General features: G+C 54.7%; 7 protein-coding genes across 7 annotated transcripts; 5 read left to right on the forward strand and 2 right to left on the reverse strand.

Annotated features, from left to right (window-relative positions):
• Nucleotides 1-451: 451 nt before the first annotated feature.
• BO95DRAFT_430212 (uncharacterized protein) lies at nucleotides 452-2859 on the forward strand (the record flags this gene model as incomplete). The annotated part of the gene is made up of 5 exons (XM_025584940.1): nucleotides 452-603; nucleotides 637-690; nucleotides 723-990; nucleotides 1055-1799; nucleotides 1853-2859. The coding sequence occupies 5 exons, from the start codon at nucleotides 452-454 to the stop codon at nucleotides 2857-2859; spliced, it is 2226 nt and encodes a 741-aa protein (XP_025444080.1).
• Nucleotides 2860-3197: 338 nt separating this feature from the next.
• Nucleotides 3198-4433, reverse strand: BO95DRAFT_385446 (zinc-dependent alcohol dehydrogenase family protein; the record flags this gene model as incomplete). The annotated part of the gene is made up of 4 exons (XM_025583474.1): nucleotides 3984-4433; nucleotides 3848-3929; nucleotides 3432-3783; nucleotides 3198-3372 (listed from the first exon to the last, which is right to left on the reverse strand). The coding sequence occupies exons 1-4, from the start codon at nucleotides 4410-4412 to the stop codon at nucleotides 3198-3200; spliced, it is 1038 nt and encodes a 345-aa protein (XP_025444081.1). The 5' UTR covers nucleotides 4413-4433.
• Nucleotides 4434-4789: 356 nt separating this feature from the next.
• Nucleotides 4790-6108, forward strand: BO95DRAFT_472253 (uncharacterized protein). Its single transcript, XM_025589642.1, has 4 exons — nucleotides 4790-5443; nucleotides 5512-5516; nucleotides 5647-5744; nucleotides 5803-6108. Exons 1-4 carry the CDS (start codon nucleotides 5073-5075, stop codon nucleotides 5992-5994), a joined length of 666 nt encoding a protein of 221 aa, XP_025444082.1. The 5' UTR covers nucleotides 4790-5072; the 3' UTR covers nucleotides 5995-6108.
• Nucleotides 6109-6322: 214 nt separating this feature from the next.
• BO95DRAFT_441084 (uncharacterized protein) lies at nucleotides 6323-7230 on the forward strand. Its single transcript, XM_025586108.1, has 2 exons — nucleotides 6323-6490; nucleotides 6636-7230. The coding sequence occupies exons 1-2, from the start codon at nucleotides 6431-6433 to the stop codon at nucleotides 7131-7133; spliced, it is 558 nt and encodes a 185-aa protein (XP_025444083.1). The 5' UTR covers nucleotides 6323-6430; the 3' UTR covers nucleotides 7134-7230.
• Nucleotides 7231-7575: 345 nt separating this feature from the next.
• BO95DRAFT_480767 (cytochrome P450) lies at nucleotides 7576-9719 on the forward strand. The gene is made up of 4 exons (XM_025590161.1): nucleotides 7576-8215; nucleotides 8285-8485; nucleotides 8540-9312; nucleotides 9376-9719. Exons 1-4 carry the CDS (start codon nucleotides 7840-7842, stop codon nucleotides 9574-9576), a joined length of 1551 nt encoding a protein of 516 aa, XP_025444084.1. The 5' UTR covers nucleotides 7576-7839; the 3' UTR covers nucleotides 9577-9719.
• Nucleotides 9720-12277: 2558 nt separating this feature from the next.
• Nucleotides 12278-14847, reverse strand: BO95DRAFT_358846 (type I polyketide synthase; the record flags this gene model as incomplete). Its single annotated transcript, XM_025582425.1, has 2 exons — nucleotides 12278-14111; nucleotides 14192-14847. Coding segments are annotated over 2 exons (2490 nt in total), but the record flags the coding sequence as incomplete, so codon positions are not given.
• Nucleotides 14848-15441: 594 nt separating this feature from the next.
• On the forward strand, nucleotides 15442-17226 carry BO95DRAFT_512978 (aminoacyl transferase sphA; the record flags this gene model as incomplete). The annotated part of the gene is made up of 3 exons (XM_025591571.1): nucleotides 15442-16365; nucleotides 16500-16718; nucleotides 16804-17226. Exons 1-3 carry the CDS (start codon nucleotides 15616-15618, stop codon nucleotides 17224-17226), a joined length of 1392 nt encoding a protein of 463 aa, XP_025444086.1. The 5' UTR covers nucleotides 15442-15615.
• Between the last annotated feature and the right edge of the window lie 23 nt (nucleotides 17227-17249).

A 17249-nucleotide genomic window follows, 5' to 3' on the forward strand; every position in this document is an offset into this window, starting at 1 on the left:
GCTAGAATTTATCACTCGAATCACTGAATACGAGGCGTAAGCGCCTACGCCCCTTAAATGCCACATTAAAGGTGGCCAAGCGTGACTTGAGCAAACCGACGGCAAGGCTGGGACGATTTCCCCCGCACTCTCGCGTTGGTGTCTTAATCAACCGCAACTCACACGACAATCCCTTCTCTGAATTATCTTCCATCCAATGACTATTTGAGATGTGAAGACCTAGTCGCAGAGAACAAGGCAGCTACAGGCCGAATTAGTCAGTCGGTCAACCAGAATAGAGTCCGCCTTGCTCGTGGCTGTACCCTGAAGGATCGGAGCGCCAAGAAGCTGAGCCCGCTGCTGTCTTCTGCATTGAAAGCGAGCTCACCCCATCTTTTGACTCTATAGTGTTCTGTTAGTCCCTATGAGCGTCAAAGCAAATCAGAACTACTTCTTACCCTAGTACTTTGCTATGGAAGCAAGTCATTATCGAGCTGGCGACGCGGCAGCCGCAACGTCAGCGAAATTTATTAGCGACGAGGGGGTGAAGGTGCACCAAGGTCTTGGAGGTTGGTCGGAATATAATGACCAGCGAGCTCAGTTTGAGAGTGCGAAACCGTACAGGTAGGCATATTTCTTTTCTGATCGGCGTTAAAGGTTAAAGGAACTTAAACTGCACATCTTTGAACAGGGCCCGTGGCAAGAGTTCCGGTGAGCAAGGTTCAGAAATAACATCGGTATAGAAACTTAGAGGCTGTACTCAAAGAGCACGTTCAAAGAATCCTTGGAGCAAAGCCGGAGGATTGTTCAGCATGGGAGGCAATCTTCGACAGAGTCACGGAGGCTGAAAGGGACTGGCAACCCGCCAAAGAGAGAGGAGCGCGTGCAATCTTCGCTAAGGCATGGCTGAAGGTTGGAGAGAATCGGGAACTGATCGATCCCTGGATTAATATCATCCCTGACAGCTACGGACTAGCTGTTGTGAAAGTTGGGATCGCGGTTGCATTGAATGTAAGTCTGGCGTGGAGGTAAGATAATGAGATGTAATCTGTACACAGCTGACTCTTTGATATAGTTGGCAGCAAAGTCGGCAGAAAGAAGGCAGAGAATAATCACCACATTTCATGAACTCCAACGCGCTATCGTGGAAGTGAAGCGCAAACGGCGAAGTTTCCATACTGATCCGGAAGCGAGCCAGCACACAAAGGATCTCTACATTGCCATCGTCGATGCGATCGAGATTATTCTCAATTCTCTGCCTGCAAAAAGCCATCTGGATCGCAACGGGACCGTGGAAGAAAAGAGGCATTTCCGAATAACATCGAACTCCAAAGTTCGAAGGCATGATGAATTTCCAGAACAAGCATTACAGCGAGTCAAAGAAGCTTCGGATATGCTCTCACTCGCTGCTGAGAGATGTCGAGACACGCATATAGAAGCGATCGAGCGCTATTCAAGGGATACACATCACGAGGTTCATGTCATGCGTTGGACCCAAAAGGAAACAGAGATCAACACACGCCAAATTAATGCTGACGTGCAGGTTGTGAAGAGCGGAATCGAGGAGATATCCGGAGGATTGACTGAGGTCCAAAGGTTCGCTCAGAACACGGACGGTATCCTACAAAACGTCTCAATCAATGTCAGAGAGGTCAAGACGGGGATTGAGGCCGGGGAGAAACGGCACCTCGAGATCATCCAATTGATTCGAAGAGAGGAGGAGAGGTTGAACCATTTCATAGAGACCCAATCACGGATGATGGGTAACAGCCAGGATGCTAGGAACCAGATGCTGCAATTCTTGCTCGAGGATTGGAGGAGTAAGCGATTCTTGTCAAGCTGACCTGATTCAGAAGCTGACTGCAATACGTAGAAGAGAGGAGCTTGAACTTACAACTTCAGCAACGTCTTTATATGGCCGAGACTGAAGGCTCTCTTCGCAGGGATGAACGAAGCTCCGCGGCAGTAGTCTCCCTCTCTCGGCTCTTGGAAGTTCTGGTTCAATCGCCCTCAAATGGAGGCCAGCCGCCTGATTACGGTGCAGCATTCGGGCAGCCCAATGACGATTTGGAGATTGTTCTAGGAAAGAACATAACATTCGACGCACAGACGCAAAGCCAGGCACAGTCCGTGTTGCGAAATGTTTGTTTCGTGGAATGGATGAATCGAGAACACCCAGACCTGCTCCTTGTTGATGCGAACCTCCGATCCTTTGCACTCCACAACGTCACTCCTATCTCCGTCTTCTGTGCAACTTTTGTGTTGAGCATGGCGGAAGTGCGACCGGAGGATGTGGTAATACACTTCTTCTGCGGATTGCATTGTACCAAGTCATCGAAGGACCATTGGGCTGGACCAAACGGGCTGGTTCGCAGTCTCGTCTGTCAACTTCTACTGATCTTGCGTCGACGGGGCCTTCTGAGCATTGAGTTCATAAACTCAAGAGCCTTGCTCAAGCAGCTGGAAGAACATGATTTGGGCAAGCTCTGTGTGTTGTTGCATCAACTAGCTCGCCAGTTCCCCTCAGATGTAACCGTATACTGCATCATCGATGCGGTGTGTTGCTTTGATAAAGACCTCCACATGAGCTTCCAGGAACTGACGACCGTCATCGAATACTTACGTGCGATTGTACAGGATGACTCGCTGAGAGCTCACTTCAAGATATTGATGACGAATGCAGACCAGAGCACTAAGCGATTACGCCAGCAAGTTGATTTGGAGCAGCACATTACCTTGAGCTCTCAGTACCTGTCGCTGCACATGATTTCCGATCGGTCGGTCGCAGCAGGCATCTCGAGACCATCAACACCCTCCGTTACCGACACGAGAGAAATGGAAGACGATGACTGGGAAGGGGAGCAAGATTACGAATGGTAGACATCAAGTAGATGATGATGATGATGATGATGATTGAGCAGTGGGCAGAGAGAGAATAGTGGAGATGAAGCGGAAACGGACCGGAAGCATGGAACCTTGAAGAGTTGGAACCGTCCTCGGTCACGGGTAGAGGTGCAGTGAGAGGGGGCAATTGCCTAAAGTGGTAAGCCCACTCGACCTCAGGCTAGGTACTTACCTGAATACTACTGCCTAAGTAGACGCAACACACCCTACATCTGCGCTTGGATTCAAGAGGTCCACCTGATACTCATGCTCAGGAACGCCCTGGAATAGCTCATTCACAAGATCCTTCGCTACATTTCACTACATCTCACATCCTAGAGGGTAATGACAATTTTTCCCTGGTGCTTTCCAGACTTGAGGCGAGCAAAAGCCTCCTTGGACTGATCAAATGGAAAGACAGCGTCAATCAAAGGCTTGAGGGATACCTTCTTTTCCGTCAAAAAGTCACACAAAGCCTGTTGATCGAGCTTGGAACCCACAACGATACCCCTGGAATAAGCATCTGCATCAGAACCCATCCTCATACATGTAAGGGAGGGGGAACGAACCTCATAGTCACTCGCTTGACCATGACAGGGAGATACAGATCGGGGAATTCTTTCGCCTCGAGTCCTCCAAGGAATCCCACCAAGGATAAGGTACCCCGCTGGGCAAGAGAGGCAAGACTCTGCCGCACGGTGGCAGGGCCCACGTTCTCAATAGCGACATCAGCACCGCGACCGTTGGTAAGACGGAGCACTTCGTCTTCCCACTTGTCCACCTTCTTGTAATTGATGGTCTTGATGTTGGGGCCCAACGACCGAGCCTGATCAAGTTTCTCATTGGAAGATGAGGTGATGATGGACTGCAAGCCCGCTGCAATACAGAGCAGAAGCGCGAACATGCTCACACCACCGGTGCCTGGACATTTCAATCAGTATCTAGCCTGTGCTTCTTGAAACCTCCCATTGGAAGGGCCGCTTACCTTGGAGCAGAGCTGTGCCACTGTTTCTAGGGAATTCAAGAGCGTTCCAAGCCGTGGTTCCGGCACAAGTGATGCAAGATGCCTATATCAACATTACAAACATGTTCGACCTTGGTCCCAATCTGCGGTGACCTACCTCTTCCCAGGACAGGTGCTCAGGCAAGTGCACAAGCACCTGTTCATTGAACACGGCATACTGTCGCAATACACCATCAACATCCCCACCAAGAGCCTCTGGGGCCCGCTCCTCGGTTCCGGTCACGTTGGTCAGGTCCCAGATTGCGGTAACACGGTCGCCTGGCTTGAAGCCACTGACAGCAGATCCGACGGATACAACCTCGGCGGCACAATCCGAGGCGGGAATTCCGCGGGGAAGGCAAGGTTGCGGATAAGTGTTATCCAGCATGGCGATGTCGCGGTAGTTGAGCGAGACTGCATGGATGCGAACTAGGACATCGTGCGACTCAATGGGCGGAAGCTTTTCTGTGACCTGCTCGATTGTCAAGGGTGCAGTGCCTTCTGTTCGGCGGAACGCTTGATAAGTCTCAGGGAGAGACGACATCATGGAATTCGAATTTGGATAGATACAGGAGCTCAGAGAGCACGGTTGTAAAAGAAGAGTAAACTCGACTGCCGCAGACTCGGTGCTTATATTGCGGCTTTTATAGTTTGAAAGTGGAACTCGGGCAAGACTGCTGATAAATCAAGATTAGCAGGACATACACCGGAAAAGTAAGCACGTATAGCTCAGCACCACAAATCTATTGACGAGAGAGTCCTGTCGATACCAAGAATATCATCTGCCTTTGTATAGTCAAGGAATGACCACTTCTTGGCGTTCGCAATCCGCTCAAGTGGTCGACCCTAGCAGGATCCAGCGTAATGAGACTTTGTATGGGAGGTCAAGTATCTGGACATTACCTATCTAGACATTATCTCCACCTGCCGTATAGTAGTACTAAACTTCAGATATTATGCTGTGCCGCATAGGAAGTACTATATAGAGGAACATTGTTCACCATCTCATTAGAGTACCGCGTTCAGGCATCAAGAAGGCGTATGGTAGCCTCAGGCCGCCAAGCGCAACGTCACTTTCGCAGACCCGCGCATTTCGGGCATTCAAGACTGTAGATCCTTGACTTGTATCAACCAGACTAGACAGCCGCTGCTCCAGAACTCCTGTGACTCTCATCGTTGCATCATATCCATCTCATAGATCGCGGTCATGGAGCCCATCGCCGAGCCCCGCGACCGCTTCAATCTCCGTAAAGCACTCCTCCTTGTCGAAAGGGACATCAAAGCCCTGGAAAAGCAGGAGATACATACCTTAGACCAAAGTGTGCTGACACGGTGCAGAGTTCGGGCTTTGCCTCTAAGCCTTGATGCTGGTGACTCGCTCGCACCAAAGTTTTTCACTTCTTTTGCCCCTAGTGACATGCCGGAGCCAACGCCAGAATTTGTCGACAGAGAATACAACACCGACGAGCTGACCCTGTCCAGTGAGCGCGGACGACTGATATACTTTTATCTTAAGTCATACGTGAGCGAAATGATTGTCGACTTTCCAGAGGTCCATCGAACGTGGTCAAGCAAACAGTATGCCCCTAGTACCAAAGGTACCCCATGTTTGGGCCTCTGTTTACTCATCCATTCCGTGTCACCAGGATCGGTGAATCCAATATTCGCAATTTGTACCGGACGTTGGAACCTGAATATGGCACCTTATCGATACTTCATGTTGCTAAGGCCTCCAAGCCGCATGTGAAATAAATGTATCATGCACAACGACCTCGACGTAGATGACAATCATCTGCTTTGCGGGGAAGTATTGACTGTCATTCGGATCATGTTGGGCCAGCTCAAACAGAAAATGTTTGTTAATGATATGGTTGCACCAGTATGTTTAGATTGGTCTTAGCATACTGATTGCAAAAAAGCCTGATATATGATAATAGGTTCTGCTCTTTTCGCTCAACCAACGGCATCCGCGTGTCATGGAGGCATACTTTGATGGCCAGGAACTGTTGATTCGCCGCACTAAATCCTACGACTTTAGATTCCTCAACATAGCTGGGTTCAAGACCTTTACACAATGGTTCCTCGGCGATCCTATTGGTATCACGTCCAGAGAAGCGGTTCGGACTTGATGGGTCGATCTTAGATTGAGGGTGCTTGAGTTATCTTTTTTTGTTGTTCTGGAAACATTCTATAACGCGATCAGGTCTTTAGTCACATCTGGAAATACTTCATATCAAATCACTTATCTAGGTATTTTTCTTGTGAACCAAGTACTGCGGTTACCAATGCTATGCTGTAATTATAGGAAGTGCTGTGTGGAGCTACCGATCAGCCAATGAGAGTGCGGCCTTCAGGCATTAATCAGGCACTGATAAGCCTCAGGCCGCCAAGGCCGGACCCGCAACGTCACTCACTCTCGCAGGTCCGGGCAACTCCGTCATTGTTTTTTGCTTTTTTCACCCTGCCTGGTGCAATTCATCACCACGCCAACTCAATCCGATTCAGTTCGTTTACCATTCCACAGCCTTTTGTTGTCTACACAGATAGACACCCACCAGCATCAAAATGGCGTGCCCCATTACCGTTTCCAAGTTTGTGGGAACCGTCTCCCTGGGCCTGCTCACGGTATGTTTGCTGCGATCGCCACGCTATCCTCCAACTCGAAGCCTTGGATCATCCAATCTTTCCTCCACTCAATACCCGAATGCTGTCGCATCATGCACCCACCCCCTCCTTGTAGCACTGCACTGACACGACGCAACCATCGCAGGGCATCTCGTACTCCGCCTCGACGATCGCCATCCCCGCGCTGGCCCAACTCCCGACCTCGGCGACCGGCTCGCGCTCGCTGAGCGAGATCAAACGCCTGAACCGCAAGCACGGCATCCGGCTCACCAACATCGCCAACGGGTGCCTGCTGTTCGCGTACAGCATCTCTCCGCGCCACCGCAAACACCCCTATCTGATCTGGATGTGCGTCGCCTCGACCATCGGCACCTACGGCATGGACTTCTGGTTCCACCGCCAGGCGGGCGTCAAGGCCTGGTTTCAGGCGGTGCTGCACGACACCGGGTTCTGGACGCAGGCGGCCGCTCCCAAGCAGCAGAAGAAGGAGGAGGATCTGGTGGTGGTCGAGGCGGAGGAGAACGGCGAGAGCGTGCAGACGGAGATGAATACGGAACGGCGGCTGCAGCAGGTGCGCGCGGTCTTCTCGGGGCTGGCGTTGGCGATGGGGATCGTTGGCCTCTGGGGTGATCGTCGGTCTTAAGGGCTGACTTTGTCCGGGATCCTTCGCCTCTTCTAAACATGGTGGCTCGGTATAACGTGCGCTGCGACGGCTCCTCTCTGTTCTTGGCTCTTGGCGTGTTTCTTTTCTCTGTTGCCTGGGTAGTGGTATGTGCGTGGCGCTTCTAATGACATTATCGATGTATGTATAAAACTGAAAGTGGGTACGGAGTCATGGGTTGAATTCGATTCGATAGTTGATTACATTTTATGACAAGTACAGTAGAGTGCAGGGGTACCTGAATGCTGCTGGTAAAGCATAAACCCCGGTGCATGAATTGATCTGGATAATCCCCTCATAGGCAGGGTGGAGCCGACGATCGGAAGGAAGCAGCAGCATAAAAGGAGGCTATGCGGCCAGGCTCGAACATAAGCTTGGGACAATGCGGCTTTCCCCGCACTCTACGGCTCCCCACCTCCATCTTCTCCATCCTGCCATCATCACCATCGCCTCAACCCTTTGACCCTTTTTATGAGACAACACACAACTTAGAGCTGATATTGCCCATCCAAAGGCCTATGATAGGTCGAGCCACGCCCTAAACTTTAGACTGCATCAGCTGTGTCAGCACTAATCGTTGGGTTGATGTTCGCTGCTGTGCCGGCTCCACACCGCAAATTATTTATAAGATGACATTGCTTCCCAGTCAACGTCGCACTTCACTTGATCCCCCAGAAACCACGCCACGATGAATATCCTCCTTCTTGCTTGCCTTCCCCTCCTGATCTACTTCACCAAAATCATCCTCCAACTCCTCTACACCACATGGAAAAGTCCCTCCCTGACGTCCATCCCGGGCCCATTTCTCGCCCGGTTCACCCGACTCTGGTACTTCAGTAGAGTCTGGAAAGGCCACTTCGAGGCCGACAACCTCAGTCTCCATGCGCGCTACGGCCCCGTCGTGCGGATCGCCCCGGGCCACTACAGTATCAGCGAGCGGGCCGCCGTGAAGACGGTCTATGGCACGGGGAGCCGGTTCCCCAAGTCCGCCTGGTACGAGGGCTGGAAGCATCCGTCGCCTGATCGGTGGACTCTGTTCCCGGATCGCAACATCAAGAGACACTGTACGTACTACCTGGTCTAATGTGAAATGGCTCAAGGAGATCTCTGCTAAAGCGGTGGACCCCCTCAAGCCGAAACCCGCAAGCGATTCTCCAGCCTCTACTCGATGAGCTCCCTCCTCCACTACGAAGAATTCGCCGACCAATGCGCCGACATCTTCCGCGACCGGCTCACCGAGTTCGCGCGGAGCGGACAAACCGTCGACCTTCACCACTGGCTGCAATGTTACGCCTTCGACGTGATCGGGGACATCACCTTCGGCCAGCGCTTCGGTACGCCCTCCATCCTATTCCAGTCATACAACCACTAACCCAGAGAACTACAAGGCTTCCTCGACAAAGGCGAAGACATCGAAGGCGCAATCGGCGCCCTCCAGAAAGTCATGGCCTACAGCACGCTGATCGGCATCTACCCGGAATGGCACCCCCGCGTCTACGAACCGCTCAGCCGCTTCACCTCCACCGGACCGGCCGGCCGATCTTTTGTGATGCGATACGTCGCCGCCAAGATCCAACAACTGAACGAGCAACGCAAGACCAACACACCAAAAGACGAAACCACCACCACCACCCCGCTCAAAACGCAAGACTTCCTCGAAAAGATGGCCCTGGCCCGCGACAAAGACCCCGAGAAAGTCACGGACTACCACCTCTTCATGATGGGCAACTCCAACATCATCGCCGGCTCCGACACCACCGCCATCAGCCTGTCCGCCATTCTGTACCACCTCCTACGCAACCTGGCCACGCTAGCGCGTCTACGTCAGGAGATCGATGACTTCACGGCCCAAAACCGCTGCAGCGCCCGCGTGACCTTCAAAGAAAGCCAGGCCATGCCGTACCTGCAGGCAGTCATGAAGGAGGCGATCCGACTGCACAGCGCGACAGGCCTGCCGCTGTGGCGCGAGGTGCCGGCCGGCGGGGCCGAGATCAGCGGGTACCGTTTCCCAGAGGGGAGTGTCGTGGGCGTGAACACCTGGGTCGCGCATTACGACGAGGGAGTGTTCCCCGATGCGCGGAGCTTCCGGCCCGAACGGTGGATCGAGGCGGAGAACGGGGATCCAGCGCGGTTGCAGCTGATGAATGAGATGTACATGCCTGTAAGCCTTTCCCCATTTCGCCGAGGTGATCGGACTAATGACTGATGTCGGATGCAATGCTAGTTCGGCCTGGGCTCGCGCACATGTCTCGGGAAGCACATCTCCATCCTGGAGATGTCGAAGCTGATCCCGCAGATGGTCCGGGATTTCAACTTCGAGCTCGTCAACCGCACGTGGGACACGGATAACAAGTGGTTTGTGAAGCCGTTGGATTTTCTGGTGAAGGTGTCGGTGCGGGAGAAAGGGCCGAAGGAGATGCTGTGAGGGAGGGGGTAGCAGTAGCTTCGGTAGAGCGGTGCTTTCTGTCCAAGAATGGCACGATTTAGGTGTTGATGATGAGCCCTCCAATCTGTTCAGGGGATTACCTCAACAACGTATCTATGATCTATGTAGCATGAAGAGAGGCTGAAGTTTACCGAGATGACTTTTCCCTCCATGTAGCCGTAAGTCCATTCCACCGACCTAGCCCCGCCGCTCCTCCCGAATCTCAAGAGTATCCCACTTCTCCAGAAAGTTATCCAACTTCTCCTCCTCCCTCGTGCGGTCGCCACCGGTCTCCGCCAACGCGCTCGGATTCGGATACAGACTGCGGAACCGCTCGCGCTGGGCGGGGCCCCACATCTTCTCGGAGAAGTCGACGAAGAGGGCGTGGATCTCGGACGGCAGCGCGACGCCATCGTTCTGCGCCGAGACCTGCAGCATGCGCAGGATGCCCTTCATGAGGGTCCACTTGCGGGCGAAAGGTGCGGACGATGACGCACAGCTCCGTGAAGGCGGTGCGGCGGTCGGCGCCGTGATCCAGCTCCTCGACCAGCGTGAACAGCGCCATGCTGACCCAGTGGATCGTCGTCGGCGAGATGTAGTCCGGCCCCCAGGTGGCGCGGTGCCTGCGCAGCAGGTCGACGATCTGCTGTATCCCCGGGGAAAAGGTGGGTTAGTGTTGGTGTGTGGTGGGGGATGTCGAAAGAGGTAGGGGCCGCTTACTGTAAGCTTAGCGATTGCGGGACGCTCAGGTTCTCCCGGGCCAGGCATGGAGGTAGTTTGCTCTTCCAGTCATCGAGTCGGGTTTGCACGTCTTGCAGGGTCTGTTCCAGCTCGTCCCGAGGGGGCTTGTGCCCACTCGCAAAGACCTTGCGGTTGGCATCGACGTTGATCTCGCTCAGCGCGCAGAAGCTGTTCAGCACGCAGGTGATGTGGGATTGAACCGGATCCATTTGGCGCGGGTACGGCGTCCAGGTGTCGTCGGCGGGATGGTCGCATGGAAGCAGGGGTCGATTCGGCCGGTCAATCGCCAAATGCTTCATTAGCGAGATCGAAGCGGTCCTGGGACGAATGTCAGTTGTGACCGGTCACGAGAAATCATGTTTGGAGAGTGAACGCACGCGGTAAGATTGTAGATCCCCAAGATGGTATTATCAATCGCCCGGCTTTCCCTGGATGGAGTCACTCCGGCGGGCGGCGGCGGGTGCTTCTTGGGTATAATCATCTGCCATACTGCGCAGGTGGCCGAGGTACAACCACCCCACACGGTCTTTGCCCATCGCCGCCATGCTATGGGATCAATCTATTAGTACACTGGTCTTCTACAGTTTCATGGGGCGATCATACTCACCAGACAAACAAAACGCCGCACCCCTGCATGGTTGGTAAATCGAGTCGACCTTCGATCTTCTCATAGAGCCGTCGCGCCTCTTTGTAGAAATGAACGTCCCTTGGAATCTGGGTCGTTGGGGTCTGCATACGCGTCCGGGTAGTCCGAGTGAAACTGTTTCCACGAGTCATTAGTCCACCAAAAACCAAGTCAAAAGAAGAAGTACCATGGATCATCGTACGCATGCTTCGGCCAGAATACAGTTCACCAGGAATGGCGAGCAGAACTTCGAGTCCAGCTTGCCCGCTTGCGCGTCACGGAGAAAGAGCTCTTTATCAATCCAGTTGTAGAACGGATGACTCCAGGTCAGCCACAGCGAGATCAGATGGGACACTAGCTCGTCATCTTTCGTGACGGTGGTTCAAGGCGCGGCAGGCACCCGATAGACCGGTATGTCGATCAAGCGCTGAATGCTGAGTGCCGGGTGGGAGGCGGTCCGTTTATTGTCCTCCTTCGACCCGTGGGTTCGCTCGTAGATCTCCGCCAGCAGCGGGGTCGCCTCTCGGTCTTGCGCGGTAGTGGTGGTTCCTCTTCAACCAAGTCCTGGCCGTCATCTTGTTCCAGTGCCGTGTACGGTAGCGCCTCGCCACGGACCTGGCCTGAGCAGTGCTTCGTCCAGGAATGGCCATTGTAGGAGGAGACGTTGAACTCCCACCACTCGCTGCTCAGCGTGTCGGTCAAGCGGTGCTTGCGCAGAGTAGTCACGATCTCGGTGGGAGCCTCCTCGTCGAGTACCAGCGCCGTGTTCACGGCCACGTCCTTAAAACTGACTCCATCATCAATCCCACTGACCTGGCGCGCCGCTTCACCGGCGATCGACACGTACCCCGCGAACGGGAACACGATCGACTCCCCGATCTTGTGGTCGACCACCCACGGCGTCGTCTCCACGCTCAGGAAGTTCCGCCAAACGGGCTCCAGATCCGTGCTCTCAGGCACCCGCGCGCCGAGCAGGGTGTGGTCTGCATATTCCCGCTCGCGCCATGCCTTGGCGACGCGGGACTCGAACCAGAACCGGCGGCTGTGATCCCAAGGGTACCGAGGGAGATCTGAGATTACCGAGCCCGCCGGCACGAGGGACTTGAAGTCGATCGGCACGTGGAGGGTGTAGAGCTTGCCTATGGCCTGAAGCAGGTTCTCGACACTGTTCTGACGGCGAGTCAGCGTGGGGATGTACGAAGCTTTGCTCGACTCGGAGGCTAATGTCTGCCGGATAGGACCGGCGAGGGCCGAGTGCGGGCCGATCTCCAGGAGGACAGGGTTCTTGAATTGCTGCTTGGCCCGCAAGATCTCGGTGAGAGCTGCACGGAAGAGCACCGGCCGCTCCAGGTTGGCTTGCCAGTAGTCCGGGCCAAGCCGGTCGGCTTTCGTGTCTCCCATTAACTGGCCCCGCACGCTGGAGAAGAAAGGAATCGAGGGGTTCGTCCCTAGTACCCCGGACTCAGTCATGGCGCGGTGGTAGTCCGGGCCTAGGGCAAGCATGTGATGGGAGTGGTACGCTTTCCCGACTTTTAGCATTGTGGTTGAGACATCTGGGTGAGCTTTCTTGATTTCAGCCACAACAACCTCCAGCTGGTCCGCGTCCCCAGAGAGCGTCACGCTGTTGAGTGAATTGTCACAAGCTGCGACAACACCTTCCGTGAGAAAGTCCTGCACGTGTTCCCAGCCCAGGCCGACAGCCGCCATGCCCCCAGGGGCTGTTTGGGCTCTAGCAGTGGCCCCGCGATGGTAAGCCACGGCGATGGCTTCCTGGGCCGACAGCGCACCAGCGGCATAGGCGGCTACAATCTCGCCGCTGGAATGGCCGACGACAGCCGACGGCTTGACTCCAGCGGCTGCTAGTGTGTCAACAAGAGCGATCTGGAGCGCAGTCGACAGGGGCTGAGCGAATTCGGCCTCGTACACGCGGCTGGCGCGGGTTGATTTCAAGAGCTCCTCCTCTAGAGACCAGTCGGCGCCAAGGCTGCGCAGACGCTTGTCGAGGGACTTGATGCTGTTGGCGTATGTTTCGTCAGAGAGGAGCAGGTCCCGGCCCATTTGAGGCGAGGCCGCTCCCTGACCAGTGAAAACCATGACCAGGGATGGGGTGTGACTACTGCCGGTGCTAGCAATGGGCACTGACACAGGGAGTTCGAACTTGTCCTGTGACGCAATTGCGAAGGATCGGTGGGGGAGATGTTCTCGTCGGGTTGCGAGGGTATACGCTAGATCGCCGAGATTGATCGAGGATAATTCACCGCCAAGCAGCAGTGACTGGTAGCCTGCAACCATCTCCTTCAGTGACTGGGCGGTGTTGGCGGAGAAGACTAACAGCTGTGCCTTATTGCCTGTCTCTACCTTTGCTGTGACCGTTGCACCGCGCGAGGCGAAGAAGCTATCCGCAGATTCCACAATCACATGGGCATTAGATCCGCCCACTCCAAAGGAGTTGATGCTCACGCGCTCAGCCCTTCCTGCGGGCCATGGAGTCGGCTGCTTCGGGATCCGAAGCTTGGCCTGCTCGAAGGGAATCTTTGGGTTCAAGGGCGCGTATTTGATATTCGGGGGTATGGTCCGATGCTCTAGCGCCAGGGTGGCCTTCAGCACAGCCGTCAATCCCGATGCCCCTTCGGAGTGTCCGACATTGGGCTTGATCGCGCCCAAGTAGACTCCCTGGTCTCCAAAGACCTTCGCAATCGCTTCAGCTTCAATGGGGTCTCCGGTAGCCGTGCCCGTGCCGTGACATTCAAACAGACCGGTCTTAGAAAAGTCGGAGATTCCGGCAACCTCGTAGGTGCGTCGAATGAGGGCCTCCTGAGCAATGGCGCTTGGTGTCGTCAGGGGATTCGTGCGCCCGTCAAAGTTGGAAGCGCTACCGGTGATCACAGAGCGGATGGGGTTGCCGTCTCGAAGAGCGGCGCTCAGAGACTTGATGTAGACGGATACGATCGCCTCCCCACGGGCATAACCATTGGCGTCGGCGGAGAAAGTCTTGCACGAACCGTCAGGGCTGAGGATCCCCTGGTCGGATAAGCGGGTGACCAGATCCGGGGCAAGGATCAGGTTGGAGCCACCGACGATGGCAGATTCGCAGTCACCTTTGGCGATAGCCATGCACGCCTCGTTCAGACCGACGAGTGCTGACGAGCATGCGGTTCTTAAGGTCATACTATCCCAAGAAAATCGTGTGTTTAGCACCGGATCCAAGCCTGCCCTACACAAGAAAACAAGAACAAGAGGAATACATACCTCGGCCCCTTAAGGTCCATCTCATGCGAGATTCTCTCGGATATCATAAAGTCGTGACTCGAAATTACACTCACAACACTATGCCTCAACCCGTCTCTGTTGAGTATGTCATACCAATCCTGCCCGAAGGAGCCGATGTAGACTCCGATCTGGGAGCCTCTCCAGCCGACCTCCCCGGCGTCATCGACACACTCCCGCGCCACCTCAAGCATCATTCTTTGCTGCGGGTCCAGCCATTCTACCTCCATCCGGCTCATCGAAAACATGGAGGTATCCAGCCCGGCCAGGTCAACCGACTCGTCGAGGAAGTATCCGTACTTGGTGTTGGTGGTGCCGGCGCGCTTCGTCGCTGAGTAGTACCCATCGATGTTGAAGCGGCTCTTCGGGGTGATGATGCGCCCGTCTTGGCCGGAGAGCAGGAAGGACCAGAGCTCTTTGGGAGAGCTCACCCCTCCGGGGAGGCGGCAGGCCATGCCGCAGATGGCGATGGGCTCGAACCGGGGCGTTGACGACTCTGTGGTATGGGTGGCCGTGCTATTGGTATGACCGTTAGTGTGGCCGTTCGTATGACCGTTCGTATGACCGTTGGTGTGGCCGTTGGAGTGACCGTTGGTACCATTAGTATGGTCACTATCGATCCCGTTACTTCCAGTCATGATTGCGGTAGAAGACTGTAAAGAGGAAAATAACAAAGAGCTGGCCGTGAGAAGATTGAAAGGAGGTCCAATGTCAAAGAGGTGTTTGCGAGAGTGGTCCGTAGTCCTGGTGCGTAGATAGCTACATCACATCGGTAGTTATACCATCTACAAGGACTTGACATGCCATAACCTCGACCACTCTTAGGTCAATGTGCCTGTACTCTATGATGCCAACAGTGACTGTCAGTCAGTCCCTACCAGGGCTGACCGCTGCTAGGTTGGCCTTCATGGCCAATGCGCATACTTGATGAATGATGCCATACACAACAACCATTGGTATGTGTGTGATTAGCATCAAGCATGAACATCGCTCTACGTGTGCCACCCGTCACTGCATTGTGTCAGCCAGGGAAGAGGGGACGAAAAGAAGAACGGAAAAAAAAAAAGCGAAAAAGGAAAACTAGTTGCTTGTCGGCTTGTCATACTAGCAGTGTCAGACCCCTGGTGTCAGCCACATGCACTGTCAGCCAGGGGAAGTCGCTGCATGGTCAGATACCCAAGCACAGATTACACGGATCTACAACGTTGAATAGAATGCACAGTTCTGAGACCCGCGCCTAGTCGTTATGTCAGCTTGATGGTAGATCCACAGCAAGAGTAGTCGTCTAGCACATGCGCCGCCGGATCCAAAACCACATCTCTACCGTTCCTAACCTCCACCCAACCAACAGTACCACTGCCACAGCACATCAACATCTCAACCTCACAACCTCTTAAGATACCACGATGTACTACGAAGACATGCTCAAAGAAGTGTTGGGCGCGCAAGTCCTGCGCGGACCCAATATGAAGAACGCGCCGGCCTTCTACCGGCGCCTGGAACAGTCCATGGACGTGGTGCGCGAGCGCCACGCCCTCAACACGACCAAACCACGATGGCCCGACAGCGTGCTGGACCTGACGACCAGCGACTTCCTGTCGCTCAACCGCACGGGGCGGATCCGCGAGGAGTTCCAGCGCGAGCTCGCCAGCCGGGGGGAGTTCCGGCTCAGCGCCTCCGGGTCGCGCACGCAGTACGGCAACTACGACTACCTGCTAGAGGTGGAGCGCGAGGTGGCGGCCTTTCACCGTGCGGAGACGGCGTGGATCGCCCATTCGGGCCTCCTGGCCAACATGGCGGTGCTCGAGGCGATCCCGCTTCCCGGGGACGCGATCGTGTGGGACGAGCTCTCACACGCGAGCACGAGCCTTGGTATCAAGCTCAGCGTCGCGGCGCACAAGGTCTCCTTCCAGCACAACAGCGTCGACTCCTTGCGCGAGGTGCTGGCCAGCCTTCGAGACGCCGATCCGGGGTTCCGCTTCGGCGAGAAGAATATCCTGGTTTGCGTCGAGTCGGTGTATAGCATGGACGGGGATATCTGTCCCCTTCGCGAGTTTGTGCAGGTCGTCAAAGAAATGTTCCCAGCGGGAAATGCCCAGTTTCTCATCGATGAGGCGCATAGTAGTGGAGTATTGGGGCCGAAGGGGGCGGGCTTGGTGCGTCTTCTCCTTTCTATTGTCTTCTTTTCTTTTTCTTCTCTGTTGGTTTACTTTCTGTGAAATAACTGCGTGCCTCTTTCGTGTTCGTGTGTGTGAGAGACAGAGAATGACTGACTGGGGCTCTCTACTAGGTCCAATTGCTGGGGTTGGAGAAAGAGATTGCTATCCGGGTCCACGTCTGCAGTAAGGCGCTTGGGGCGACGGGAGGTGTGATCTTGTGCAATAGAACGGTGCGCAGCGCTCTCGTGAACTCAGCGCGATCCTTGACATACAGCGGTGCGCCGTCGGTGCCGATGGTGGCCTCTATCCGCGCGGGCTATCAGCTGCTGATGAGTGGCGAGACCCAGAAGGTATTTGAGGGTGTTTTTCGTTTTCCTCCCACGGTGTGTGTGCCGGGATTATGCTGCTGATGCTGACTGACGCCCGCTGTCTCAGGAACAAGCCGCCATCCAGACCATTGTGAAATATTTCTTGCAGACCCTCCTGGATCATCCCATCTGGGGAGAAGGTATGGACGAGGGTCTTCTCGATGTCCCCCTCGCCGAGGGCTGGGAAGACCGAGCCTTCCACAGTCACATCGTGCCATTGCGGACTAGAAATGGTCACGAGCACTACCTGTTCGCCCACCTGGCCATGTCGAACATGAACGCTTACGCCATCTCGTACCCCATTGTACCCAAGGGAACGGGCCGCATCCGGCTCGTGTTCCATGCTCATAATACCGAGAAGGAGGTGGATCAACTGGTGCAAACGGTGGCGGACTGGGTGACGGAGATGCTGGAGCTGCAGCGCAGTGGATCAAAGCATGCTGTTCCGAGGGCGGCGAGGGTGGCATACTCCATGGGATTGTCGAGCTAGTAGTAACTTATGGCTTACATTTA

This window comes from Aspergillus brunneoviolaceus (genome assembly GCF_003184695.1).
Source record: "Aspergillus brunneoviolaceus CBS 621.78 unplaced genomic scaffold BO95scaffold_20, whole genome shotgun sequence".
Taxonomy (NCBI): domain Eukaryota; kingdom Fungi; phylum Ascomycota; class Eurotiomycetes; order Eurotiales; family Aspergillaceae; genus Aspergillus; species Aspergillus brunneoviolaceus.

Excerpts from the sequence above, each read along its gene's own strand:
- BO95DRAFT_441084 (XM_025586108.1), top strand. The coding sequence starts at position 6,431 with ATGGCGTGCCCCATTACCGTTTCCAAGTTTGTGGGAACCGTCTCCCTG. Across the intron at positions 6,491-6,635 it reads TCTCCCTGGGCCTGCTCACG|GGCATCTCGTACTCCGCCTC; the intron begins GTATGTTTGCTG and ends CAACCATCGCAG.
- BO95DRAFT_480767 (XM_025590161.1), top strand. The coding sequence starts at position 7,840 with ATGAATATCCTCCTTCTTGCTTGCCTTCCCCTCCTGATCTACTTCACC. Across the intron at positions 8,216-8,284 it reads TCGCAACATCAAGAGACACT|CCGAAACCCGCAAGCGATTC; the intron begins GTACGTACTACC and ends GACCCCCTCAAG. Across the intron at positions 8,486-8,539 it reads CACCTTCGGCCAGCGCTTCG|GCTTCCTCGACAAAGGCGAA; the intron begins GTACGCCCTCCA and ends GAGAACTACAAG.
- BO95DRAFT_472253 (XM_025589642.1), top strand. The coding sequence starts at position 5,073 with ATGGAGCCCATCGCCGAGCCCCGCGACCGCTTCAATCTCCGTAAAGCA. Across the intron at positions 5,745-5,802 it reads TTAATGATATGGTTGCACCA|GTTCTGCTCTTTTCGCTCAA; the intron begins GTATGTTTAGAT and ends ATATGATAATAG.